The 26,843-nt window shown below is 37.7% G+C and overlaps 2 protein-coding genes across 5 annotated transcripts in view; one reads left to right on the top strand and one right to left on the bottom strand.

The window, feature by feature from the left end:
* The window catches only part of dnah7 (dynein, axonemal, heavy chain 7), a 135,273-nt gene extending 120,104 nt beyond the window's left edge, over positions 1-15,169 (top strand). Inside the window, exons 60-65 of the mRNA XM_051709515.1 lie at positions 4,481-4,618; positions 5,003-5,233; positions 8,924-9,076; positions 10,696-10,873; positions 12,742-12,845; positions 14,963-15,169. Coding sequence (XP_051565475.1) covers positions 4,481-4,618; positions 5,003-5,233; positions 8,924-9,076; positions 10,696-10,873; positions 12,742-12,845; positions 14,963-15,169 — 1,011 coding nt within the window. The remainder of the gene's footprint in view (positions 1-4,480; positions 4,619-5,002; positions 5,234-8,923; positions 9,077-10,695; positions 10,874-12,741; positions 12,846-14,962) is intronic.
* A 185-nt stretch (positions 15,170-15,354) lies between these two features.
* LOC127446951 (zinc transporter ZIP10-like) overlaps positions 15,355-26,843 on the bottom strand; it is a 55,066-nt gene continuing 43,577 nt past the window's right edge. For 2 of the 4 annotated variants that reach the window (XM_051708330.1, XM_051708329.1), the window contains 8 exons: positions 26,408-26,579; positions 25,757-25,932; positions 24,942-25,115; positions 23,037-23,154; positions 21,458-21,766; positions 21,270-21,350; positions 18,115-18,305; positions 15,358-17,868 (listed from right to left, as the gene is read on the bottom strand). In XM_051708330.1, coding sequence (XP_051564290.1) covers positions 17,716-17,868; positions 18,115-18,305; positions 21,270-21,350; positions 21,458-21,766; positions 23,037-23,154; positions 24,942-25,115; positions 25,757-25,932; positions 26,408-26,579 — 1,374 coding nt within the window. In that variant the 3' untranslated portion in view covers positions 15,358-17,715. Of the gene's footprint in view, positions 17,869-18,114; positions 18,306-21,269; positions 21,351-21,457; positions 21,767-23,036; positions 23,155-24,941; positions 25,116-25,756; positions 25,933-26,407; positions 26,580-26,843 lie in introns of all 4 variants that reach the window. The other 2 variants (XM_051708327.1, XM_051708328.1) reach the window with 2 other exon arrangements.

The following is a 26,843-nucleotide window of genomic DNA, read 5'->3' as shown; positions in this document are numbered from 1 at the left end:
GAATGATCAGTCTCTGGTCACTGCCATCTCACTTGATGCCGAAAAGGCGTTTGATATGGCACATTTATTGGTTGGATTAAGTTACTTTATAGACACCCTGTAGCAGCGGTACAAACAAATGGATTAATTTCAGATTATTTTACTCTGGATAGGGGCACTCGGCAGGGTTGCCCTCTTTCCCCATTATTGTTCTGTCTTGCCCTGGAACCATTAGCAGCCATGATAAGAAAGGAGGATGATTTTCCAGGGGTGGTTGCGGGAGGTGTGGCGCATAAGCTTCTGCTTTACGCAGATGATATTTTATTATTTGTCTCTGAGCCTACTAGATCTATGCCTTGCCTCCATAGAATTATTAATTCCTTTTCCAAGTTCTCAGGATACAAAGTCAATTGGTCTAAATCCGAAGCTTTGGCTCTGACAGCGTTCTGCCCGGTATCGGCTTTCCAGCCGGGCACCTTCCAGTGGCCTAAACAGGGCATTAAGTATTTGGGGATTTTTTTTCCCAGCAAATTTGTCTGATTTAGTTAGTGTTAATTTTGACCCTTTAATAAAAAGGTTTTCGAGTGATGTGGGCAGGTGGGCTTCATCACATTTATCGATGATTGGGAAGGTTAATGTAATAAAAATGAATTGTATTCCAAAAATTAACTACCTGCTACAATTTCTCCCTGTAGATGTCCCCCTCTCTTATTTCAAGCAATTTGATAGCATCACGAAGTCCTTCATTTGGAATGGTAAACGTCCCAGATTGCATTTTAATAAGTTACATAGGCCGATAGACAAAGGTGGGCTAGGCCTACCTAAGAATTTGTTTTATTACTATGCATTCAGTCTCAGACATTTGGCTCATTGGTCACTTCCACCTGAGAGAGCCCCTCCCTGGTTTGTTATTGAACAGGCAGTTCTTGCCCCTATTTCGGCATTACAAAGCATCTCTATCAAACTAATCGGAAAAGTTAAGTTACACCCCGTTATTTCGCATTTACACTTGGTATGGACTAAAGTGTCCAGATTGTTTAAATTGGACACTTATTTAAATGTTGCCTCGAGCATATGGCAGAAACCAAGATTGTGTATTGGCAAGTCCCCTTTCTGCTGGCCAGAGTGGATTGTGAGGGGGGTTGCTACACTCGGTGACCTATATGAAAGTGGAGTGTTGAGATCGATTGGAAACTTGGTCCAACATTTTGGGATCCCCAGACCTCAGTTTTATAGGTATTTACAACTGTGCCACCTGCTTTGTACTATTTTTGGGAGTAGCACACACCCCCCTAAGGAGGCAGATGCTTTGGGAGAGGTGATTGCAGCTTTTGGAAAAGGTCATGAGGCATCAGTGTACTATTCCCTGTTAATTCAGAGTCTGGGGGACAGAGCCTTAACTTCTCTCGAGAGTATGGGAGAAAGATTTCAACTTGGCATTGGAGGAAGGAGTGTGGGCTAAGATTCTTAAAAACATTAAGTCTGCATCTAGAGATGCAAGGGTGCATCTTATACAATTCAAAATTTTGCATAGATTTTATTGGACCCCCTCTAGACTGTATTGGCTTGGTCTTAAAGACACACCCACCTGCTGGAGATGCTAGTCGGAGGATGGAGACATGGCCCATGTTTTTTGGTGGTGTGTCGAGATCCAGAAATTCTGGTCGAAGGTTCAGAATTTTGTGTGCGACGTGGTGGGCACTCGGGTTTCGTTTTGCCCCAGACTTTGTGTTCTGGGCGATGGGGCGGTCATCAATGTGGGGGATGGCCATATAGAGAACTGGGTTCTGACCTGTGATGATCGCCAGGCAGGTTATTTTGAGGGGTTGGAGGTCAGCTGGTGTGCCTCCATATCCGAAATGGTGCACGGACGTGGGGAGGGTGGCAGCTTATGAGGAGGTGTCATCGGGAAGACGGGGTGGCTTGGATATGTTTATACGGAAATGGGGCAGGTATTTGGAGTTTTTGGAGGGCTCTTGGGTGGGGTGTGGAGAGAGTAGTGTAATATAGTTAGTATGATTATTATGTGTGTGTGTATGTATGTATTTATGTGTATATATATGTGTATGTATGTATGTTTGTATATGTATGTGTGTGTATTTTATATATGTATATTTTTATATATATGTATATATGTGTATCTGTTTGATTTTTATTTCTGTATATTTACTTATGTTTGACCACAGGGTTGTTTATTGGGGGGTGGGGTTAGGGAGGGGGAGGGGGAGGGGGGGTTGTGGGTGTTTAAATGTTGATTTTATATACAGTTGTGCTCAAAAGTTTGCATACCCTGGCAGAAATTGTGAAATGTTGGCATTGATTTTGAAAATGTGACTGATCATGCAAAAAAACTGCCTTTTATTTAAGGATAGTGATCATATGAAGCCATTTATTATCACATAGTTGTTTGGCTCCTTTTTAAATCATAATGATAACAGAAATCACCCAAATGGCCTTAATCAAAAGTTTACATACCCTTGAATGTTTGGCCTTGTTACAGACACACAAGGTGACACACACAGGTTTAAATGGCAATTAAAGGTTAATTTCCCACACCTGTGGCTCTTTAAATTGCAATTAGTGTCTGTGTATAAATAGTCAATGAGTTTGTTAGCTCTCACGTGGATGCACTGAGCAGGCTAAATACTGAGCCATGGGGAACATGAATATAAAAAGATATCCAAAGCCTTGAAAATGCCAGTCAGTACTGTTCAATCACTTATTAAGAAGTGGAAAATTCGGGGATTTCTTGATACCAAGCCAAGGTCAGGTAGACCAAGAAAGATTTCAGCCACAGCTGCCAGAAGCATTGTTCGGGATACAAAGAAAAACCCACAGGTAACCTCAGGAGAAATACAGACTGCTCTGGAAAAAGACGGTGTGGTTGTTTCAAGGAGCACAATACTTGTTGACCCCTCTCCAAATATAGCGCTTATAGTTGTGACCATAAAGCTTTATTTTGGTCACGTCACTCCAAATTACAGTGTGCCAGAAGCTGTGAGGCGTGTCAAGGTGTTGTCGGGCATATTGTAACCGGGCTTTTTTGTGGCATTGGCTTCTTTCTTGCAACTCGACCATGCAGCTCATTTTTGTTCAAGTATCGTCGTATTGTACTCCTTGAAACAATCACACTGTCTTTTTCCAGAGCAGCCTGTATTTCTCCTGAGGTTACCTATGGGTTTTTCTTTGTATCCTGAACAGTTCTTCTGGCAGTTGTGGCTGAAATCTTTCTTGGTCTACCTGACCTTGGCTTGGTATCGAGATCCCCGAATGTTCAACTTAATAAGTGATTGAACAGTACTGACTGGCATTTTCAAGGCTTTGGATATATTTTTATATGTGATAATAAATGGCCTCTCTAGGAAACTCATGTCACTATTACAAGTGACCCAACAAAATGTTCTATTTTTTTTAAAAAAAATTTTTATATAATTTCTATAAAATTCCACTTAAAACTACTCTAACACACATTGCTTCCATAGACTCTCATTGGAAGAAAGCAAACGCTAGTCGGATAGCAAAAAATGGTGGACGCCAACAGTTGCTAAGATAGGATTGGTCAGAAACACTTTTAAGGTGGGGCTTAGCTAAGGGACAATTACGATGTGTTGAACAACTGCTGGATAATTCGGGGAAAAAAGAAATCTATAATCATCTATAGGCTTCTCTATGTCAGACTGAGAATCTGTTTTTTTTTGTTTTTTTTTTCGGAATCAGCAGATAGAGGGAAAAAAAATTATTGAGATTGAGTTATCAACCATTCAAGAACATATTTTATAGTCCAAAAACCTATCCAGTTGTGGAGAGGTTATGTCTGACAGAATTTCTACAGTTAACATTAAAGGAAGTTCAATACGTCAATCATATAAAATTCTAAGAGGCTCTCTACACTGGTAAAGCTAGAAACCATACAGAATCACAGCTTGATTCTTCTTCCTCAGTCATATTTCTTTCAAAGGAGGACAGTATGCAGCTCAGCAGATCCAAATTTCTCATTCAAGACAAAACCCAAGAGATAGCAATAACAAGAGAAAAAAATGACTCTTTGTACAAACTTTGTACAAAAAAGTTTGAGAGCATCTGGGTGTCTGTGAGCTCATTACTGTAGGTCAGAAAACCTCCTGCATTATATGGTTTTGAGAGCTGTTTAAAATGCCTCCAGATATAATTGACTTTAGTAATCAAAACATACGTCTTTGGAGATGCAGTGGTCCGCCCCTTTATGAAAGATCTAAAAGTATAATGAGCTATAAGTTCAATAACTAAACACAGCAGGTTGCTGCCAGTGGTGACGTCTGATTTATTTGCAAGCACATGTATAATCTGTCCAATTTTATTTGGCATTTTCTCTAGAAATCTTTTATTCATGAATGTCATTTGCATAGCCATTATTATAAATATCAACAATCTCAAGGGTAGCCTTTTTTATGTGCATGCCATTATTTAGCTTTGCCTTCCTGGACTTGGTGTTTCATTAAGAAGCTGATTGTTTCTTTTCCAGTATCACAGCTACATTGAGTACACCAAGACACTTCCTCTAATTCCCTCACCTGAAGTCTTTGGCATGAATGCCAATGCTGATATTACTAAGGACCAAGTGGAAACCCAGCTGCTCTTTGACAGCATTCTTCTCACTGAGGTGCGCCAACACATTTTACCAGAAAGACCATGTTGGTTGACCAGCAGTTTTTGCTAGAAAACAGCATGGCTATGCTGGGCTGCCAGCTCAACCAGAACTAAACCAGCACTAACCATCACAAACCAGCCTAAACCAGAATGGAAATCCATGCTGGTTTAAGCTGGTATTTCCAGCAGGAAAAGGATGGCTGCATTGTTGAAAGTTTTACATCAAAGTAAAAAGTTGCTCTTGAACTATGCAATGTTATTATTGATTTAATGATTTGAGTTCAATTTTTGATGATAGATTCCTGGGCTCAACAATTGAACCACTTCTCTGAGCACTTTTGTCTTATCCCCATGGGGTCACCATATAAAATGAACATGCTTGATTTCTCCCTCATAGTCCCACTCTTCAGGTGGTAATGCCACGTCCACGGATGACATGGTGTACGAGGTGGCTGCAGATATTCTTAATAAACTTCCTCAAGACTTCGACATAGATGCTTCCATGCGCAAGTTCCCAACTAGTTACAACCAAAGCATGAACACAGTGCTGGTGCAAGAGATGGGACGATTCAATAAACTCCTGCAGACCATCCGGGATTCTTGTGTCAACATCCAGAAGGCCATCAAGGTCAGAAAATTAGCTGAGGTCAAGGTTTAGCACTTCAGTTCATCATGTTTTCAAGTCCTCATTCTTTCTGGTCGGAGCACAAATTGGACTCAAAGTGGGAATTTGCAGTCTTGACAGAAGCATTGCTGTCAGAATAGTAACAAGCTCAGCTGTTAGTCTGAGCAAATTTCCTATCCATATGCTCATAGCATGGTCCAGTTAGCCACATTAATTTTGTTCACATTCAGGTACCAGGGCTTGGGCTGTCATGATTATGACATTTGGCTGATGATTAATTGTCAAACAAATAATTGTGATTATGAACATTAATTGTCTGTTTTAGGGCTTTCCAGATTATTTGTCATATGTGTAATTCATACACCTTAAGTCATTTATTCATATTTGTCTTAGAATCATATAATAAAATAGGGATATATGATTTCCTTTAAGGCTTTTAAAAACTTTAGTCTTGGTCCATTTTACATTTACACTGTTGTTTTTTGATTATATTTGATTATATTTAATTATATTACGTTTGCAATAGTAAAATATTTTTGTCCTAAATTCTTCACTTTCACACATTATTTTAAGGCTCTCCATTAAACCCACAAGCCCTTGTTTCACATAAAAGAAGACCTTTAAGATTCTTTGTTTCTTCATTCTATTATCTTCAAAGAAATACACTGCGTGTATGAATCCGTAATGACCAAGAAAATTTGCCATTACACAATCGTTAAATTAAAGTGAAACCGGAGCACTTTGTGTTCACTATCAAAATCTATGTTTATATTTTTGCATGAGTTTTCGGCGCGAACCTCCGCAGATAGGCATGCATCACATGCTCTGCAGTAGCTGCTCTCAGTGTGGTATGTGGTATGGCTCAGTGAGATGGTCAGAGTTCAATTGAATGAGACACACAAACGCGGCATTTAAGGTTTTTATATATTTGCTTTAAATACCATTATTTGGACAGTAAAATGCAATTTTGCAAATCTCAAATAACCGCGGTTAGATCAAATGACAGTGATCAGAAGAGTATTTAATAATCATGACAGGCCTAACCCGGGCTGTCAATCAATTAAAATGTTTTATCAAATGATGTGATATTCTGATTAGTTACAATTAATCTCAATTATATTAAAGAGGTCATGACATACTCTTTTTTTATAATTGTATTATCTTTGCTAATAATGTTAGCAAAGTTTTTTTTGCACCTAAACAGTCATAATTTAGTAATTTATGATAATTTTACACCCTGTCTCTGGCCCTTTGTCTGAAACACTCTGTTTTGGCCTAAATACCTCCTTAAAACTTCAACGTAAATGCCTACTGTTATGATTGTCTAACATCGTGCAGCCCCTCAAATTCAGCCATATATACAGTATATTTGAAACTCAATCAGAAGAGAATGAACAAGCTCCACAACATTATAAAACTGCATTTTGGGTTTACACATAATGCACATCCAACACAATGCATCCAAATGTATTAAACTGTTAATCTCAAGTACAACTGTTAAGTTGTGACATTTGAAATATTCGTGAATGAAAATTTTTACTTACGTTTTGCAGTCGGGTGTTTTTAACTGCCCCATCCTTAACAGTTCCTTTGCAAAGCCTAAATCATATTGTAACTGGTTCACAAGCATGGAGGACTTTGTGCTCAAACCAACAAGAGACACAGCAGCTGATGAAACAGAATAGTGTCTCCTTTTCAGAGTTGTAACTTGACACGCGTCTTTTAAAAGTGGTGCGAGATACACGACAACGGTCAAAGACATCTGTGTAGTGCATGTTTATATACAAAAATAATTCAAAATAGTTCAGATGGGTGCCCTATGGTGTTCAGGAATAGTTAGGCCACACTAGGCCTGTTTGTCCTGCTCTCTCTCTCCGAGTACGAATGGAGCTCCAGTGGGCGGGGCCAAGGGTGACATGATGTAAAGTAGGCATTGATGTTTTTTCGCTGTAGAGGTGGTCAGGAATTTATGAGCCCCCTAGTGGCGTAGAGAAGTTGCGGAAGTAGAAAACGAGGCGTTTTTGCAACTTTGTTTCAATAAATGCTTTTATTGCATTAGGAAGTTTTGACTTCTGAAATTGACAGTATGCTTGTATAGTAGAACGACTTCTTATATTTCAAAATATGAAGGAAAATTTGATTCTTCATGACATGTCCCTCCTGTTGATGTGCATGCCCCCCCACTGATGTCACTTTGCTTAAATTAGTTCACATATACTATATAGTCTAGTCAAAAAAGAGTTAGTAATGTTAACATATTATAAAGATGTATAATTTGTCAACATTATGAACAGTTTTGAACAGCACACTATATGGTAAATGTGAACTAATTTAAGCAAAGAAAAGTCAAACCCATGGGTAGGGTCAATGAGCATCAACAGGTTAAAGCTGATGTGTATAATTTCTGCGCCACTAGTGCCAGTGAAAGATTTGCAAAAACAAAGATTATTTTCAAACTGCCTTTCCGAATATGCCCCCCATCTGCCTTTGATCAAACAAACAGATAAATCCCACCCCAAACTCATGTTGTTGTGTTGAGCTGGACGTCATATTTTTATTGTTCAACTTAAAGCATGTGGCAAGACCCCTGCTCTTTTCTAATTCTGTGCTGCCTACTTTTGGAAAGTGAGATTTAATGGCAAGTTGCCTGCGGATTTGCAAAAAGACAAATGTAATACTTCCAACAGAAACAAATAGTCAGATGACAGGAAATCCCTCATTACTGAATTTGTGTTCGGGTCGGGGGCAAGATTAATTCCTTAATTATTTTTAACACATTTTTTTTAAAGTATCACACTACATCAACCTTTATTCACAATGTAATAAAATCAGGAAAGCTTCCTAATGTCAGGTTTGGACCAAAGTCATGTTTCTACTGTTTGCATCATACCATCCACTACATTTATCTTTTGTTGAAAACTTTCACAGATTTTTTTTTCCACACACCTTTACTGGAAGATATGCAAACTTTAAAAAGTCTATGAACATACACTTCCTGCTGAAAGGTATAAGGACAGTTCATCCTGCCCCAGGGCAAGCCATAATGCTGAGCCTCCTATTCCTTTAGTTTGTCTGACAGCTCTGATCCAAGTTAGCATTGCTCAACCCGCAGGGCGAGAGAAATGCGTCTTCTAAAATCTGATCACAACCAGTCTTTCATTTACACATTGTGAACCCTAATCCTATAATCTAACCCTAAAATAATAAATTTTATTCCCTAAAATAATTCCTGATTTAAGCTTGATTTCCACCCCTCATTCATCAGTATTCTAATCATACATCTCTGTACCACACCAGATACATAAGTTTAAATGCAGTCCCTTGGATGGAGTTAAAGAAAATTACAAAATGACAACTTAGACATTAAAAATGTATACTATTATGTAGTGTGGCAATGGCAATCAGAGAGAAGTATGACACCATTGATGAATGTACAAAGGCATCATCCCCATTCAAATGGATACAAAATAATGATTAACTATGCAGTACTACAAAACGTTTTTAGTGTACCCCTGTAGGTAAAGCAAAGCATGTTATATTTGTCTTTGGTCATATCATATCTTGCCTAGGGCACCAAAAGACCCAGGACCTAGAAAAATAGGTGCATAATGAATATAAATTGATCATACATATATCTATTTATTATAGACATTAAAGCTTTGTGAATGTGTGTTTGTGTATCCACTGGCATAGGGTCTGGTGGTTATGTCTTCTGAGCTTGAGGAGGTAGTAAGCAGTATTTTGAAGGGTCGCATCCCTGCCATGTGGATGAAGAAGTCGTATCCCAGCCTCAAACCACTGGGAAGCTACATAAATGACTTTCTAGACAGACTCAAGTTTTTACATGTAAGCTCTGAAGTCATAAAGCATATATTGTTACTGTGTTTTGTACTAGTATGACACTTGATCATTTCACCATAGATTGGCCCTTTCACACTTTATTTGGCAATGAAATTACAAGTTTGCAACATTTGCTTAGTCAAACAAAATCCCAACAGTTAGAATTACACACAAATTAGTGCATATATGAGAGAAAGACTTTTCCTTTCTTACTTTCGAATGTTACATATTTGGATTCCATAATCACAATACTGTATATATTAATAGTTTGGGATTTCAATTGTTCAGTTTAAAACATTTACTATAAATTGGTTGTTTTCTAGTCAGTCATTGGAAAATCCAACACAATATTCTGATTATACACTCACTGAGCACTTTAATAGGAACAATGTGGTCCTAATAAAGAGCCTGACGTGGTCTTCTGCTGTTGTAGCCCATTCTCCTAAAGGTTCGACATGTTATGCCTTCTGAGATGCTATTCTGCTCACTACAATTGTACAGAGTGGTTATCTGAGTTACCATAGACTTTCTGTCAGCTTGAACCAGTCTGGGAATTCTTTGTTGACCTCTCTCACCAAGGCGTTTCCATCCGCAGAACTGCTGCTCACTGGATGTTTTTTTTTGTTTTTGGCCCCTTTCTGAGTAAACTCTAGAGACTGTTGTGTGTGTAAATCCCAGGAAATCAGCAGTTACAGAAATACTCAAACCAGCCCACTTGGCACCAACAATCATGCCACAATCGAAATCATAGAGATCAAAAAATGTCCCCATTCTGATGGTTGATATGAACATTAACTGAAGCTCCTGACCCATATCTGCATGATTTTATGCATTGCATTCCTGCCACACAATTGGCTGATTAGATAATCAAATGAATAAGTAGGTGTACAGGTGTACCTAATAAAGTGCTCAGTGACTGAAGCTCAAACAGAACATTCTATTGTTCATTGAGCCATGCGAAAATCACATGAAATGCTACTGACTCACTGTCTTATTCAATGAGCTCAGATTACAGCACAAACTCTGCAAAGGACTGTACTGCAAATGTATTATATAAATGCCCTTCCATTCAATAAAAGAAAACATGCTTTTAGACACAATTACTTTAGGGGCCTATTGCATTCCAAAGGTTTCTTTTGGCCTTCAAGTTATGCAATTAGAATCAGTTGTGATTACAAATAGTCCACATACACAATGCAAAGTTAGGAAGTGAAAATTGCATTTAAATGATGGAGTGTATCCCCTAAATTACAGTTTTGTGTGTATACAGAACACAGGGGTCACTCTAGAAATTGCAATGACTGAAATAGTGATAGCCAGAGCTAATTTTTTGGTGTTTTGTGGCTGCAAAAAAGAAACATGCATAATCTCACTGGACTTTAATGTATGTTAAAACCATGGTTGTCACTACCTAAATTTTTCAAGAGTTAATTCAGTTATAGAATGTGATTTTCACTCCCAAAAATCAAACAAACACTGTGTGTGAATGAGATTAAGCACTCAGAAGAGAAGTACCAACTGTATTTAGATTCAATGTGTTTGTGATAATATTATTGTTCTTTTTATGTTTGTTTGTTGGTTCTGATTAGTCTTTAACATTGGTATCATCTGTGTCATCCACACAGGCATGGTACATGGATGGCATGCCTGCAGTGTTCTGGGTTTCAGGTTTCTTCTTCACTCAGGCCTTCCTCACTGGAAGTCAGCAGAATTACGCCCGAAAATACACCATTCCCATTGACCTGCTCAGCTTCGACTTTGAAGTCATGGACGACAAGGAGTACACAAACTCCCCAGAGGATGGTGAGAAAGACAAAGAGTGTGGGAGAAAAGAAAGAAAGAGTTAACAAGTATGAAATGTAAAGTATATGAAAGGGAAATGGATAACAAGGGCCAAATGGAAAGAGCAATACACAGTTTCATTAACCCCTTGCCGTGGATGAGTGCCATCAATCAGAGTCAACATTACAGTGCTGTGACATCAGACCCCTGCTGCTCTTTCATCAGTGCATGATGAGCATCTCTCCAGAGGAAACCCATCTATCTGAGGCCATCACACACTGCATGTGGCACTGTTTATGTGTGTGTTTGCATTTTAGTAGATACTTGGTGGTGGTCTACTCATTTATCTGTAGAGTTCATTCAGGGTGTATAAAATGGGGAGAGTTTTTAGTTATTGCATGTCTGTATGTATATCTTCAACAATCTTCATTTTTGGGAGCCTCGAACATGTGCACAGGCTTGAAGTGAGATTGTTTGCAAATCATATGTCTAAGACCAGATACATACTGTACTTAACGCGAGTGCTTGGCCATCCCATTGCAAACGCACAGTCCGGTTGAACATACTTTACGTGCATTCTTGCGTTACTGACCCCGTTTACATGCACTTAAGAAAGTTGTTTATTCTAGGGTTTGCATAAAGCGCAGTTCTGAAATGAGGATGTCGTTTTCCTTATGCCATTTAAGAAATTAAGAGAAAGTGGTTTAACACGCCTGGGTTTCTCAAAGAGAAGTTGGCTTATGTGGCCATGTAAACACATAAGCGGTGTTTGTGCAAGTGCTCATGTGTGTGCGTAGAACAGATTGGATAACTAACATCATAGGAGTGAGCCATACATCATATCAACATGTCAACATAGTGGAAAGAATTAAAAGATTAATATAATTGAGAGTACAGTGGGAAAAGAAAAAAAACACATACACTGTAAACTATACCCATTTATACACACCTATTTAAAATATCGACTACTGTCCCTCACGTCTGCGTAAATGCACTGAAGTACACTGGGGGAATCCCAGAGTTTGAAGTCAAAGGGAAACCCCACTTTTGCAGTGTAGTTCCGCTGCAGGTTGCAATAGATAGTTAAGGAAGCAAACACAGCAACACCTCTGGATTATCTGGGAATAAATCTACGCAACAGAGAATAAACTTGCGAGTCTTCCTCGGATCCCATGTTTGTTATTTATACAAGCATCGGCAATATTCTCTTCAAACTGTTGCTGTGCTATTAGTAATTGATTTGAAAGACAAAACTCACCCTAGAAGTGGACAGTTAACACTGTCTGCAATTGCGCCACTTGTGGCAATGCTGAGAATGTGATGTGTTATGAATTTTGCTCTGACACATTTTGGAACCCAAATTAAATTGAGCTTGCATAGCTAGAACCACCTGTGTTACAATAGAAGCCTTTATATTTGTCACACATTATACATTTGCACATATACAGTGAAATTCTTTTAAGCTGGGGTCAGAGTGCAGGGTCAGCCATGATACAGCACCCCTGGAGCAGATAGGGTCAAGGGCCCAACAGTGGCATCTTGGTGGTGCTGGGGCTTGAACCCCCTGACCTTCTGGTCAGTAACCCAGAGCCTTAACCGCTGAGCCAGCGCACATACTTGCATAAAGTATGTTTCAGGTGTAAGAGGGAACAGCTGACTAGATACTGTTTAGTATCAGCCATTACCTGGTATTCGCAGTGTGTGGAGGAGACATTTTTTCTATTTGTATCCTTGATATGAATGATTGAATACTGACATTTGCGACCTGCAAGTTTTCTGTAAACTTATTTATCTGAGCTATGGCCTTTTGTTACTTTCAATGTATGAGTGGATGTATTTAAATATTTAAAATGTGTGTGTGTGTGTGTGTGTGTGTGCACTATTATCAGGTGTTTACATCCGTGGCCTTTTCTTGGATTGTGCCCGCTGGGATCGGAGGACAAAACGATTGGCCGAGTCTTTCCCCAAAATCCTGCATGACACCATGCCTGTGGTATGAGAATTTCCTGATGTCTTCCTGGACTTCACTTTGTATCACAATGAATGCATAATAAAAATAAATAAATTAAAAAAAAATAATTAAAAAAAAAAAAAAAATATATATATATATATATATATATATATATATATATATATATATATATATATATATATATATATATATATATATATATATACATATACACACACACACACACAGCTGTATTGACTGATTTAACCTTCGGCTACATATAATATTTAAATGAGGCTGATGGCATCATTCATTCATAGCCTCTGATGTGGGTACTTTTTTTTACACAGAGAGATTAAATTCACAGGAATGTCACTCCAGTGGAATTACAGTTTTCAATCAGTGTAAAATGTATAAAATCCTCAAATACTGGCAGGTTTCAATACAATAAAAAAAATTATATCTGCCTGCAGGGTTATTACTATAAGAGTAGCTATAGAAACAAAAAGCAATTCTGAGAGAAACTATGACATTTTTCTCATTTTACAGCAGCAGGGCATATGTAGCCATGCAAAAAATGTGAAACAGCTAATCATAATGTTAAATTACAACGTTGAGCAGCATCCACTTTCAGGTCCTTATCTTTCATCTTCAAATTAGTCCAGCTGTTAAAAAATGAGCTTATTGGGGCTTGGGTAGCTCAGCGAGTATTGACACTGACTACCACCCCTAGAGTCATGAGTTCAAGTCCAGGGTGTGCTGAGTGACTCCAGCCAGGTCTCCTAAGCAACCAAATTGGCATGGTTGCTAGGGAGGGTAGAGTCATATGGGGTAACCTCCTTGTGGTCACAATTAAGTGGTTCTCATAAGATTTAGATTCAAATTGAGCATTATTTGATATTATTACCATTATTGTTATTAATGTTAACAAGCATTACTGCATTAACTATTAGCCTAAATAGCTAGTTGGCTATTGGTTAACATTAACCAACATTAACATTAACCAATAGTCTTCTATGCTTTGGTAATGTCAACCAAAAGAAAAGTTGTTTCAAAAGCAGAGCAAGTTATTAAATTTTGATTATTTTTGGACTACTATGTATTGATGAATCATGCACGAGACCATGTATGTGCATTAAGTAAAAAGGGTCCATTTTTGATTTCATGTTGACTTTCATCTCAGCACAACTTCAATCTCAACCACAACACACCCAACATGTTATTCTCTATTCAGTACCACATAAGCAAAAGCAAATACAAAGGGAAATCTGAACTTCTGCATCATTATACCCAGCAGAGGGTCTGCAGCGCTGACTTATATTCAGATTTCACACATTTTACAGATTTCCTTGAAGGCAGATCTTTTCATCATCCACAATAAAACCAAGTCATCATCTTGGGGCCTCTGGAAGTATAGGGAGTTTGAGCAGAAAACTTTACACAATAAAAAAGTTTGGTATTTAATACAGTAGGGAAATGAAGTGCTAATTGTGTCTCTACAACGCATGAATACCATATTAGGTGAGATATTCAAACAGGTTAGTAAATATTACCAAACATGAAGAGAAAAAAATATATTAATTTTTCCCCTTCTTCTGCTTTAGCACAATGCATGTTGCCACTATAAATAATGCATTTAATGCTATTTAATATTCAGGCATTCCAGGACAACTTATTACCAAAAGTTTTTGACAAGAATGGAACTTAATTAAACATGCATTTGTTACTTTTGGTAAAAACAACACTGAAATGCAAATTTCTTCAAAGCCATTATTAATTTCAACTGAATGCATCTCAGCTAAAACTCTGCAAATAAATAAACCCATAAGTCTTATTAAAACTGTGAAAATCTAATATACCTTTTTTTTTTTTTTCAGAGGTCTGATAAAGGTCTCATAACATTTGTTTTTGGTGACAATAGTCTGTCACTAAACACTAAAAGGAAGATTGGATTATAAGACAATGTTGATTTACCATATTGTTATTCATATCAGTGACTCCTTATTGACTGAAACAGTGATTTAACCAATGACATATCACACTGAAATGCTATTTTAAAACGAATATGGTCAAAAGCATAGAAATGAGAACTGATAGTAGAGAGGAAGGGAGCACTGAAAAAAAACTTTCAAACTAGTCATCATACTGTCTGTTTGCAGATTTGGCTGAAACCCATGAAGAAGCAGGACATTCCCGATCGGCAGTGCTATGTGTCTCCAGTATACAAGACCAGCGAGAGACGCGGAACTCTTTCTACTACAGGTCACTCCACCAACTATGTCATTGCTATGGCCCTAAATTCAGATGTGCCCCCAGAGCACTGGATTCGTCGTGGGGTGGCCTTACTGTGTCAGCTTAACTCATAGATATGCTGCTCTGCATCTAGTGTCCTTTGTACCCTCAGTGAGGTACACTACATGTTGTAGTCTATTATTTTGGTATAATACATCTGTAATGTTCACTTGGACATACCAGAGCAAAAATATACTGGGTTCTTTTGTGTTTCTGATCAAAGTAAAAACTGATACTATTTATTAAACAAACACTTGAAGCAAAGTTTTCCCATCTCTACAATCAAAATGTAATAGAATAATTTAATAAGATTGTATTAGATAAGATTGTTAATAACCTCAAACACACTATATGCTCTTTGCAAACTTTATTTTTTCTTCTGACAAAGAAAGCACAGACAATCAGCAACAATGGGATTTGTATTGATGATGCTTTAACATCCAAGTCAACAAAATTAATTTTTTTATTGTCCAGATTAAATTGACATAAAATGTAAGTAATGGATATTTTGACTGAATGGTCCTTTTTAATTAGGACTAATTTAATTATTTCTTTGCAACACTACTCCAAAGGGGTTTCATTCCAATTGTTGAGCTCTAGGGCGGTTTCTTTCACTCTGTTTTTAACATCTAAAATTAAAATTACAGGTTTAACTACATGGAAAACTTTATTTTATTAGCAGATAATTTCATAATTTCAATTAAATGCACCCAAAAACATTTAGCTTCTTCCATTTGTCTCATGCATGTTTCCATTCAAGCAAGTACATCTGACAAATGCAATTAATAATGATACACACCCATGAGAACAGATGGATGTCACATGGTGACAAGATAAGCATGAATCACATAACATGCCCCACAAACTCATAACGGTAGAGGATTCAAGCAGTGAACATGAATGTGTGGAGGTGACTGCTGGCATAGGCAGTGTTTGTGCTCAAATTCAGAACCATAGCCTATATTTGGCACAATCAAAACTTGTTAAACAAAACAACATTCAACAAAGGGACCAATCAAGAGATGTTGTATAGATTTGACTGTATTCAGACTTTCATACAAGTACCAATAAGGCCAATAATTGAAATGTAAGAAATTTCAATAACCAGAGGGAATCAACAATGAAAGCGTTTAGATTGTCAAAAGTAAATGACATTATAGCTAATTTGACAAATTTTAGATAAAAAAAAAAAAAAGGAATGGTTTTCCCCAAATCTGTATGGAACGTTACTTTGGTCAATGTAAAAAAGTTATGAACTTGCTTTTGTCTCACAAAAAAAACTCTTATAATTCTGTATCTTCGACAAACTATCCAGCAATACCAAACATTTTATATAATTAAAAAGTAACAAAGATGTTTAAAAAAAAAAAAGGTATCATGTTTAACAAAAATAAGAATCTTCAGTAGCAAATTTCCTTAGGGGAACATAATGATTATTAACTTCATTACTTGACTGTAACCTTGATGTACGGGATAAAATAAGTGTAGTCATTATCTACGGCAACATTTTGATATGGAAGTAACTTGTATTTATATTCAGATAAATAATCATGATTATCACTGAATAAGTATACATTCCAAAGAAAAATTATAAATTCCTTGATGTACCGATATGCTTATCTAATTGTTCTTCATTCAAGTATCACAGTGTTTCAGCATTAAAGTTAATACTGGACTGGACTGACCTTCTCAATGTGTTCGGTCTTTCAGTAGCACTGTGTCAGAGGTTATTCATTAACACTGTTGCATACCTTTTACTTCAAATATTCAAACTTGGTCAAAACAACAGTACAATATTAACCAATAATATTAACAGAAATGAAATTCTAAGAATGAGGACACTCCCATCACTATCAACAGTATATATAGTGTAAGAAAGAAACAAGTAGTCAAAGCTTTCAGCAAAGCTCAAAGAAAAAATTCTTTTTAAAAAAGCATCATGTTTGTTGTGTTTAGTCCTGATATACGATGCTGACCAGTTCTTCTTAATAAATTAAAAAATGCAAGTTGGGCTCTGTTGCACCATTTTAGCACACAGTTGTTACTTGTTCTTGACACTGCAATGGTGGACACAAGAGAGGTACATGACACAAAACATCAGTTACAACGAATGGACTGTGGGATACAAATGAATGAAAGAGCTAAACATGACACAGTGCTCAACACGTTAAAATGAATGGGTGACTGTTGAACTAGGCAGCTGCAATGAGTGATTCTATCAGTGACACTGTCCTAAAACAACACTTCAATATTAAAGGGATAACCCAAATACTGGGAAGTGCTTCTCAGAAATGCAAGGTGTATATGTTTGTTTGGACACACCTACACAAATCAAAAAGGAATAACAAAGAGAAAAAGCTCCAGCATACCGAGATCCAGCTATAGCTACAAGAGAAACTGAAGGAAAACAGCAACCGGTTTGTGTAGCCTAGAGGGAATGATGCGAGATGATGAAACGTAAACACATTTGTCTGCTTGTCCAAGTCCTATGTAAGCCACTGATACGGACTATTAAGACATGCTTGCAGGACTGTACCATCACAAAACAAAGCCACTTTAAGGCAAAGCACATGTGTGATTGTAGTAATGAATGATGCCCCCCCCCCATACCAGTCTCTGGCTAGAAGCCAAAGTCAAACACAATGTGATCCTCGAAAATGGCAATCAGCAGCATGATGCCAAACCCAGTGAGCATGCCAAAGTTCTGCAGGATGAAGTGCCCCATTTCACAGCGCTTGTGCTCTTCACTGTCACCATGAAGCATCTCTGGCAACTGATGAGGAGAAACTTATGTTAGGAGAATAACAGGGCATCACTATTAAAGGCACACAGGCCAAACAATTAGCAAACAAAAAAAATCAAAGTTTTGCTCCATAGCATAGCAGAACAAAGACATGATTGTTTCATACAGTCAAGACATTACCTCAAATCTTGAGCAAAGCAGAGCTGAAATGGCAGACTACAATAATCTCTTTGAATTTCAGTTTTGTTAACTGAAGTATTAAAACAAGTCACTTACCATGTCCACTAATGCCACATAGAGAAACATGCCAGCGGTTACGGCAAATATCCAGCCAGTGACATTGTGCGTGTACTGCCCCACGGCCGTGCCGATCACCATGCCTATATAGGCCATCAGAGCAGAGAGGACGTTGTACACAATAGCTTGCTTCACAGACATTCCAGCCTTCAATAAAACAGCAAAGTCACCTGAAACAGAAGCAAACTGAAATGTACACTATTGGTGAACAACAATAAAGAACAGTTCAGCAATATGGGACTATTCGTTTGATTCTGCTCCAGTGTATTTAGGTTAACCAATGCTTATATTGACAATGACTGCTGTGAGAACTGGCTGTCCTATTCAATCAGTCAGGAAAAACAGGCAAGACTGCAGAAATGCTCTTCATTCAGTTTGCTTCTACTATCCTCCTTTCCTGCTAATTACTGAAATATCTGAAAGAGGCTTTCAGATCCATCAATTCTTGAGCAGTGTTTGCTCAAGCTTTAGTCCTCTCTACACTCCAGTCCAAACCTTCACTCTGTGTAACCTGGCACAGTTCAAACAGCCGTCAAAGGCAATTAACAGCACTGCAGGGTGGTAAAAAAAACAAAATATCATGGCGGGATTTTACCAGCCACAGCATGGGAAGTCTTGACACTCAGGCCCTATTTACACCATGCATTAACATGCGTTTTCGGTGATCGGATCGCTATCGGATTGCACTGGATCACATTAAATGACAGGTGTAAATGCACCCAAGATGCATTGTGAGCGGATCGTTACGGATCACTAAAACCACATTCGGAGGTGGTCAGGGACAGGTTCTGACCACATTCAAAGATGGTGTAAATGCAAATGTGTTTTCGTTATCCGGATAAAACTACATCAGTAATTAATTATGTGACGAGGTTGCGCTACAGTCTTCCAATGTTAAAGTGCTGTGTCGTGTGTTCTTGCTTTTTTCTTTTAATTCAGCCATCGCAATGTGAAGGACACAACAGACACTGCTGTCTTGCAATCTTGTCACCCAAACAATGAACAATATTCCATTAATTATTCCATTGTAATACACTTGGAATATCTTGTCTCTTTCTTGAAATCCCCACTCGCTCATGTCTCATTCCTGTTTTCTAATCAACCGTGATGCTTGCGTAAAACAAGTCTTCACTCACGCGTTTCAGATGTTTGGGGACCCAAAATTTAGTTTTGGCTGCCGCCAAAAATTTTCAATGAAGGAAAAACTCTGACTGTTAAAGTGATAGAAAGTTTTTAAATTATCAATCGATGTTTTTAAAATTCGCTAAAAGACGGAGAATTTTCAGTTATCACAGCCTCTGATGGCGATTAAGCAAGTATTGTTTTAGATGTTGCGCAGGTAACTTTGATCGGATCTCTATCCGATCACAGTGGAGATGCATTTGACTGCAAGGTGTAAATGCAATCCAGCTAAAGAATATCCAGATACTATTCGGATATGAAACGCATGCTAATGCAAGGTGTAAATGGGGCCTCAGACAAAGACAGCTGCTACATCAAACATTATTAGTGTTTGAGGGATGAGTGCTATCAACTCCTCTGGATGGCAGGCAGAATAAATAAACATCAAATGGAAAAGATCAATTTTTACATCAAAGTAGTGCTCTGTTTGTTATGTCCTGTCTGGTATTGTAATGTCTGGTTTAGGTGTAAACCTAAAGGTACATTTAAAAAGAATAGTGGCCCTCTAGACAGCCAAAGCAAAACTTTTATGAAGTTTTGAGTTCTCTTGCTGTGTGTTGATTTAGTTCAGTGGTTGTTTTGATCCAATTAAAGGGACAGTTCACCCAAACATGGTGAGAATTTTTATTTACTCACCTTCATGCCATCCCAGATGTGTATAACTTTCTACTGCTGAACACAATTTTTTTTTTTAAAAAGAACATCTCAGTTCTGTAGGTCCTTACAATGCGAGTGGTTACCAGAACTCCAAAAGCTTCAAAAAATGAGATAAAGTCTGCATAAAAGTAATCCATAAGATTTCAGTGGTTTAATCAATGTCTTCTGAAGCGATCCAGGTTTTGGGTGAGAATAGACCAAAATATAACTCCTTTTTCACTGTACATCTTGACAGCAGTGTCCATGGCGATCATGATTTCAAGCTTGATTGCACTTAGCACTATCTAGCGCTCTGCGCATTCATCCAGCGCTAGGAAGTGTAATTGTGCTTAAAATCATGATCATGCCTAGAGATCGCAATGACAAGATGTGCAGTGAAAAAGGAGTTATATTTTGGTCTGTTCTCTCCCAAAACCAACTGGATCACTTCAGAAGACATTGATTAAACCACTAGATTCTTATGGATTACTTTAATGCTGACTTTATCTCCTTTTTGGAGCTTTTGGAGTTCTGGTCACCATTCACATGCATTGTATGGACCTACAGAGCAGAGATATTCTGGGAAAAATGTATTTGTGTTCAGCAGAAGAAAGTCGTATACATCTGGGATGGCATGAGGGTGAGTAAATGGAGAGAATTTTCATTTTTGGGTGAACTATCCCTTAAAACATTAAAAGGGACCCAAAAGTGAAAATTGTTGTTATTTACTCACCCTCATGTTGTTCCAAACACATGACTCTTTATTCCGTGAAACAAAAGCAGATGTTAGTCAGAATGTTAGGGACTAGCGACCTCAGTCAACAAACACTTTCATTGTATATGAAAGAGTGACATCAACATTCTTCAATTTTCCCCTCATGTGTTCCATGAAAAAAGAAAAAAGTTATTTGGGTTTGGAACATCATGAGGGTGAGTAAAATGATGGTAATTTTTGATTGAACTATCCCTTTAAAGCAGAGTGCAGACAGACAGCTGGAGCACTCCTCCTTGATGTTCTTGAGTTGATGTCAATAATGGATAAAGGACACATCACTGCCAATGAAATGTCACTGCTCACAGAAGGACTGCAGCACAGCAAGAGGGCTTGAATGTCTTCTCTGATTAGCTGCTGTCACCCTAAAGCTAAACCTTGCCTTCTCTCAGTATGACAGCACATGTTGATATCTTTTAATATTTTTTATTTTATTTTTTACTTGTACTGCATACCTGGAGGTAAATTAAAAGAAAGTGGATCTGCTACAAACATTCCAATATTTTATGTCTCTCCACATTCTGCGACTAGTTAAGCTACTTACCCAGTTCATGGGGTAGTTCATGACAGAAAACAGCTACTGAAGTACTGATGCCTCCTGTGATATTAGCACTGAAAGCAGCACCTGAAAGCAAGAAAGAGTTCCTCAATTTATACTTTAGAAACCCTTTGTAAAACAAAGTAATCCAACTGGTTCATTCTGGTTTCACAGATCATTGTACACAAACTGACCTATAGCAAGTCCATCACTAAAGTTATGCATGCCATCTCCCATGATAACCATCCATGCTATGCTGGCGATTCCTGCATCTTTCATTTCCTGGTCAGAGTGGCAGTGCCCGTGATGGGAGTGCCCATGACTATGTCCGTGTCCATGCTTTTTTGTCTTGGCCTTTGGCCCACTGTCCTCTGTTTTTACTGCCTCTTTGTAGGTGTGATCGGAATCAGCAATGGCCAGCGGCATCTTGCTGGGTGAATCCAAAGGCTGCAGCTCTGTCATCTGAGTGTCATTGTGCCCAGCTTCACATATCATACCTTCTCCTGCATAAAAATGGGAAATTGTATAAGTTTGGTTCCCACACTTTTTGACTAATCAATTTCCTTAACTTTTACAAAACTTTCCAGTCGTTTGTGATGGCTATGTAAGAATTTTTAAAAATGACTCAAATTCTGACAGATTCTCTAATGAATCATTCAGACCATTTTAAACCTATTTGACCAATTCATTGACAAGATCTAACAAGAAAAAGAAAAGAATAAAGATTCCCTTACAAATCAGACATAAGACAGAGCTATATTTATTTATCTATCATACAAAAACTAGGGCCGTCAATCGATTCATTTTTTAAACAAATTAATTACATGATATTCCAATAAATTAGGCCCCAAAATAAATATAATTCAATACATTAATCAAAATAATTATATACATGTACAGCTCTCCATCCACACCCATGCGTCAGTAATACTTCAAGCTTGAATTTCTATGTTTATTTGTGTTAACTTTTTTAGCACATTATTTCTGTATTAATTGCATTGATTTAATCTTACAATGGAAGTGAATAGGGCCAATTTTTGGAGTGTTTAAAAAGGCACAAATATAAAGCTAAAAATGTTATAAAAGCACTTTAATTCTTCTGCTAAAATTTGTGTATTATTTCAGCTGTAAATTTGTTTAAATCATCTTTTTTACAGTCATTTTAGGGTTTACAACGTTACATCGTCATTGCAACAAAGTTGTAAAATTGGCTGTAACTTTACAAAGAAAAGGTTAGTAAGTGATTTTATCACACTAAAATCATGTTAACATGCATATTGTTTACGTTTTGTGGTATACTTTTGAAACAGTGAGTATTTTGATGTTTATGGATTGGGCACATTCACTTAAATTGTAAGTGCCTCAATGGAATCCAGATTCCAGAAAAGAGGGACAAGTCAAAATATATTTTATTTCTGGTAATATACATTGTCATAAATGCTTTTGATTAAACTTGTATTGATCCCTTAAATTCCTTTAAAGATATTCTCTGACTTTTAACATTCTATTAATTTCCATGACTTTAACAGGCCTGGAAGACAATACATAAAATTTCCTGATATTTTCAGGTTCTCAAGGTTTTTTTGGGAACCCTGTAAATATTGTTACACTACGTATACTTTGTGTTTTATACAGCTTTGATTCATTCTTATAGTATCCTCCTTATAAGGGTTCAGTATATTAGCAAGACTCCAAAGTAGCTCCATGAAATCAACACTTGCAACTTAACATCCAAATATACCATGCTGGGGTCTGATGAAATGGAGAACCCACCCTCTGTTAAAGTTTTCAGATGGAGCCACTCAGCATCTGAGCGTCTGTTGAGTTTGTGGTCTGACAATTTACTACCGATCTTTGCCTGTTCTTTCTTCTTCTTCTGGCAGAGGCTTCCCTGTGGAAAGTACAGTTGTGTTCAAAAAAATTGCAGTACAACATCAGTAACCTGATGAACCACTGTTATTAGCAGTAGTGATATTTCTGCATTGCAAATAATTTACTTGTAGATGTAGTAGTGTGATAGAAAAACAACAGACCCAACTGTCATGACATGCACGCTGCTTGTTGTGAGTAATTGACTCATTCATTGAAAGGGGCGAGTTCAAAATAATAGCAGTGTGGAGTTTAATTAGAGAATTCATTCATTCTGTGAATAAACAGGTGTCATTAATTGTCCTTTATTAAGGAAGAGGGGAAGCAAATGTTTCACACATTGTTATAAAATATATTTCCTTCTGAACTGCTAAGTAAAATGGGCCGTTCCAAACATTGTTCGGAGGAACAATTAAAAAGTTGATTGGAGAGGGGAAAACGTATGAAGAAGTGCAGCAAATTATAGAATGCTCAGCTAAAATGATCTCAAATGCTTTAAAATGGCAACAAATACCTGAAACAAATGGAAGAAAATGAGCAACTACTGTTAAAACGGATGGAAGAATAGTCAGAATGGCAAAGATTCAGCCAATCATCACCTCCAAAAAGATCAAAGATGAAATTACCTGTAAGTACTGTTACAGTCAGAAGATGTTTGATCGAAGCTAAGCTATCAGCAAGAAGCCCCCGTAAAGCACCATTGTTGAAAAAATGGCATGTGCAGAATCGGTTAAAATTTGCCAAGGAACACATCGATTGACCCAAAGAGAAATGGCGTAACATTCTGTGGACTGATGAGAGTAAAATTGTTCTTTTCGTGTCTAGTGGTCATCGACAGTACGTCAGGCGACCCCCGGGTACTGAATTCAAGCCACAGTACACTGTGAAGACAGTGAAGCATGGTAGTGCAAAAATCATGGTATGGGATTTTCATACTACGATCATGGATCAGTTTGAATGCATCAAAATACTTGAAGAGATTATGTTGCCCTATGCTGAAGAGGAAATGCCCCTGAAATGGGTGTTTCAACAAGACAACGACCCCAAACACACGAGTAAGCGAGCAACATCTTGGTTCCAGACAAAAAGGATTGAGGTAATGGAGTGGCCAGCTCAATCCTCTGACCTCAACCCCACTGAAAACTTGTGGGGTGACATTAAAAATGCAGTTTCTGAAGCAAAACCCAAAAATTCACTGGAACTGTGGAATGTAGTTCGTTCATCCTGGGCTGAAATACCCGCTTCTAGGTGCCAGAAGTTGGTTGACTCGATGCAAAGCAGATGCGCAGCAGTTATCAAAAACAATGGTTATGCAACTAAATATTGAGTTTGAAGAGAAAAATGTCGACACTGCTATTTTTTTTTGAACAGATTCATATTCCTTTTTTTTGCTTCCTGTAAAAGAATAACACAGTCTTGATAAAATTTGTTAATGCTTTGATTTGGAATTGAATGTGTAATGTTTCCATTACATTTGAAATATGGAAATTAAAGCTATTAAAAAATATTTGCACTTTATTCACTTTTATCAACGCACTGCTATTTATTTGAACACAACTGTATAAGCAGACAGAAGTGCTTAGAAGGACTAGGCTCTGAAAGACCAAGCTTGTTTGCTACTTGGCCACTAAAAGCCCAATAATCTGCAGCAATTATGGACGTTATTTTAATCTACCACTCCTGGAATTGTATTTTCTGCTGTCAGTCCCGAACATCCATGTGTGAAGTACAAACAACTTTCTTGACATCTTTGGATCATTTGTTATGTTCTGTGCTTTCCTGCATTTACAGTGTTGAGGTGTCTCTCACCCTTTGGTCGCTGTAGTGTTTGAACATGCCAATGCAATGCTCTATGATGAAGAGGAGGTAGATTCCTGCTAATGCAGTCAGTCCTTTCCAAACACCATCAAACTTTGTCAGAAAATCCTCTTCATGTTCTTCCTCCATGTGCCCTCCAGTACTGTGATCATGTTCTCCTTGAGACTGCAAAGTGCAGAAACCAACTTTTACATTCACATAATGAAAAATGTGAAAACAACTTGTTTGCACTGTGTAGTTCAGAGTATATGAGTGGTGCAGAGTGCAAGTGAAGCGAGGAGCGAAGTTGCACAATTTTGCCTGGAGTAAGGTGCGTTTTTTTTTTTTTTTTAAATATCCGTCTTATACCACTCAATCTTGACCATAACACATTAAGGGGCTAATGTGAGGGTGTCAATAAAGCATGAACCTTTTTTCAAGTATTGTTTACTTTATTTTTTAATAAATCTTGTGCCTAGACATTTGTGATATTAAAAAGCAAACATATTCAAAGAACTACAATGGATTGGAAACTGGTCGCAAGTTTTTCTATGGAGCGAACACAGAGCAGGTTTTCTCTCATTAGTCAGTGAGGATTAAGCAGGGAGTGGGAAATTGAAAACCTGGAGTGGAGCGATTACAGAACGCTTTTGAGTGGGGAGTGGAAATCGCTCCACTTCACTCAAATAATGTGGTGTAGTATGAATCTTTGCAATAGATATATGCTCTAAACCACACTAAAATTTACCAGCAGCTGACTCCATGGCATTCAGTTTACATAAACATGTCCTTTGTTTGCCATGTTGACCCATAAAGAATGAACTCACATGAGGTAGAAGATGCAGTAAAGCATCCCCGCTGAGGGTGCCAACAGCCAGAGCCACTAGGAAGGTCAAGAGAAACTTGAAGCAGGACTGGTTGAGGATGGGCACCAGAATCACACCCAGCAGAGATAGCAGACTGATGATGGTGATAGACACAAAGCCCCAAATCCAGATCCACACTGCAAAAACACACACAACCAGCAGTGGGTAAGATTGGGACTCCTACATCTAGATTTAAATCTTTAAATCTTAGACAGAGGCCTTTGCTGAAAATCCAGTTGCACAAATATGTGCATTGCCAGTTCTTACTGCCTGGTATCACTATGGTAACTCTGGCTGCCTTTGACATATCTATTGCAAATGTTGCAGAAACAACAAGTCTGTATTGAAAAATTGTTTCTCTCTTTTTTGGGTAGCAAATTAGATTTGAAGATAACATTTACACTGCATTTATGTTTCTATCCAAAGTGACAAAGTGCATTCTAGGTATACATTTTATCAGTACATGTGTTCCCTGGGAATCAAATCCACAACCTTGGTATTGCTATTACTATGCTTTACTAGCCAAGCTACAAGTACAACATTTGATATACTGTATATATTCACTTAAGAGTTTGTGGGTGCAGGAACATACTAGCACAGGATCACTTGTACCTGCAGATGTTGCATCTTGGGTGTCAGCCTCAACGTGATGGTAATGAAGGATGCAGAAGCGCCTGTCTATCTGGTAGAGCAGTGCTGGGCATAAATAAGTAAACTGCACTGGAGAGATGAGAGACTCTGAGCTCAGTCCATACTGCTGCAGCAGCTGCGTTAAATTCAGACACTAAGAGAAAATACAGATACACATTTTGCTAAGCCTTTGTCCTCAACCTTTATAAGCCAATCAATATATACAGGTGCATCTCAATAAATTAGAATGTCGTGGAAAAGTTCATTTATTTCAGTAATTCAACTCAAATTGTGAAACTCGTGTATTAAATAAATTCAATGCACACAGACTGAAGTAGTTTAAGTCTTTGGTTCTTTTAATTGTGATGATTTTGGCTCACATTTAACAAAAACCCACCAATAATATATCTAATATTAG

This window comes from Myxocyprinus asiaticus, chromosome 10, assembly GCF_019703515.2.
Source record: "Myxocyprinus asiaticus isolate MX2 ecotype Aquarium Trade chromosome 10, UBuf_Myxa_2, whole genome shotgun sequence".
NCBI lineage: Eukaryota > Metazoa > Chordata > Actinopteri > Cypriniformes > Catostomidae > Myxocyprinus > Myxocyprinus asiaticus.
This window is presented reverse-complemented; position numbering and strand designations above follow the sequence as displayed.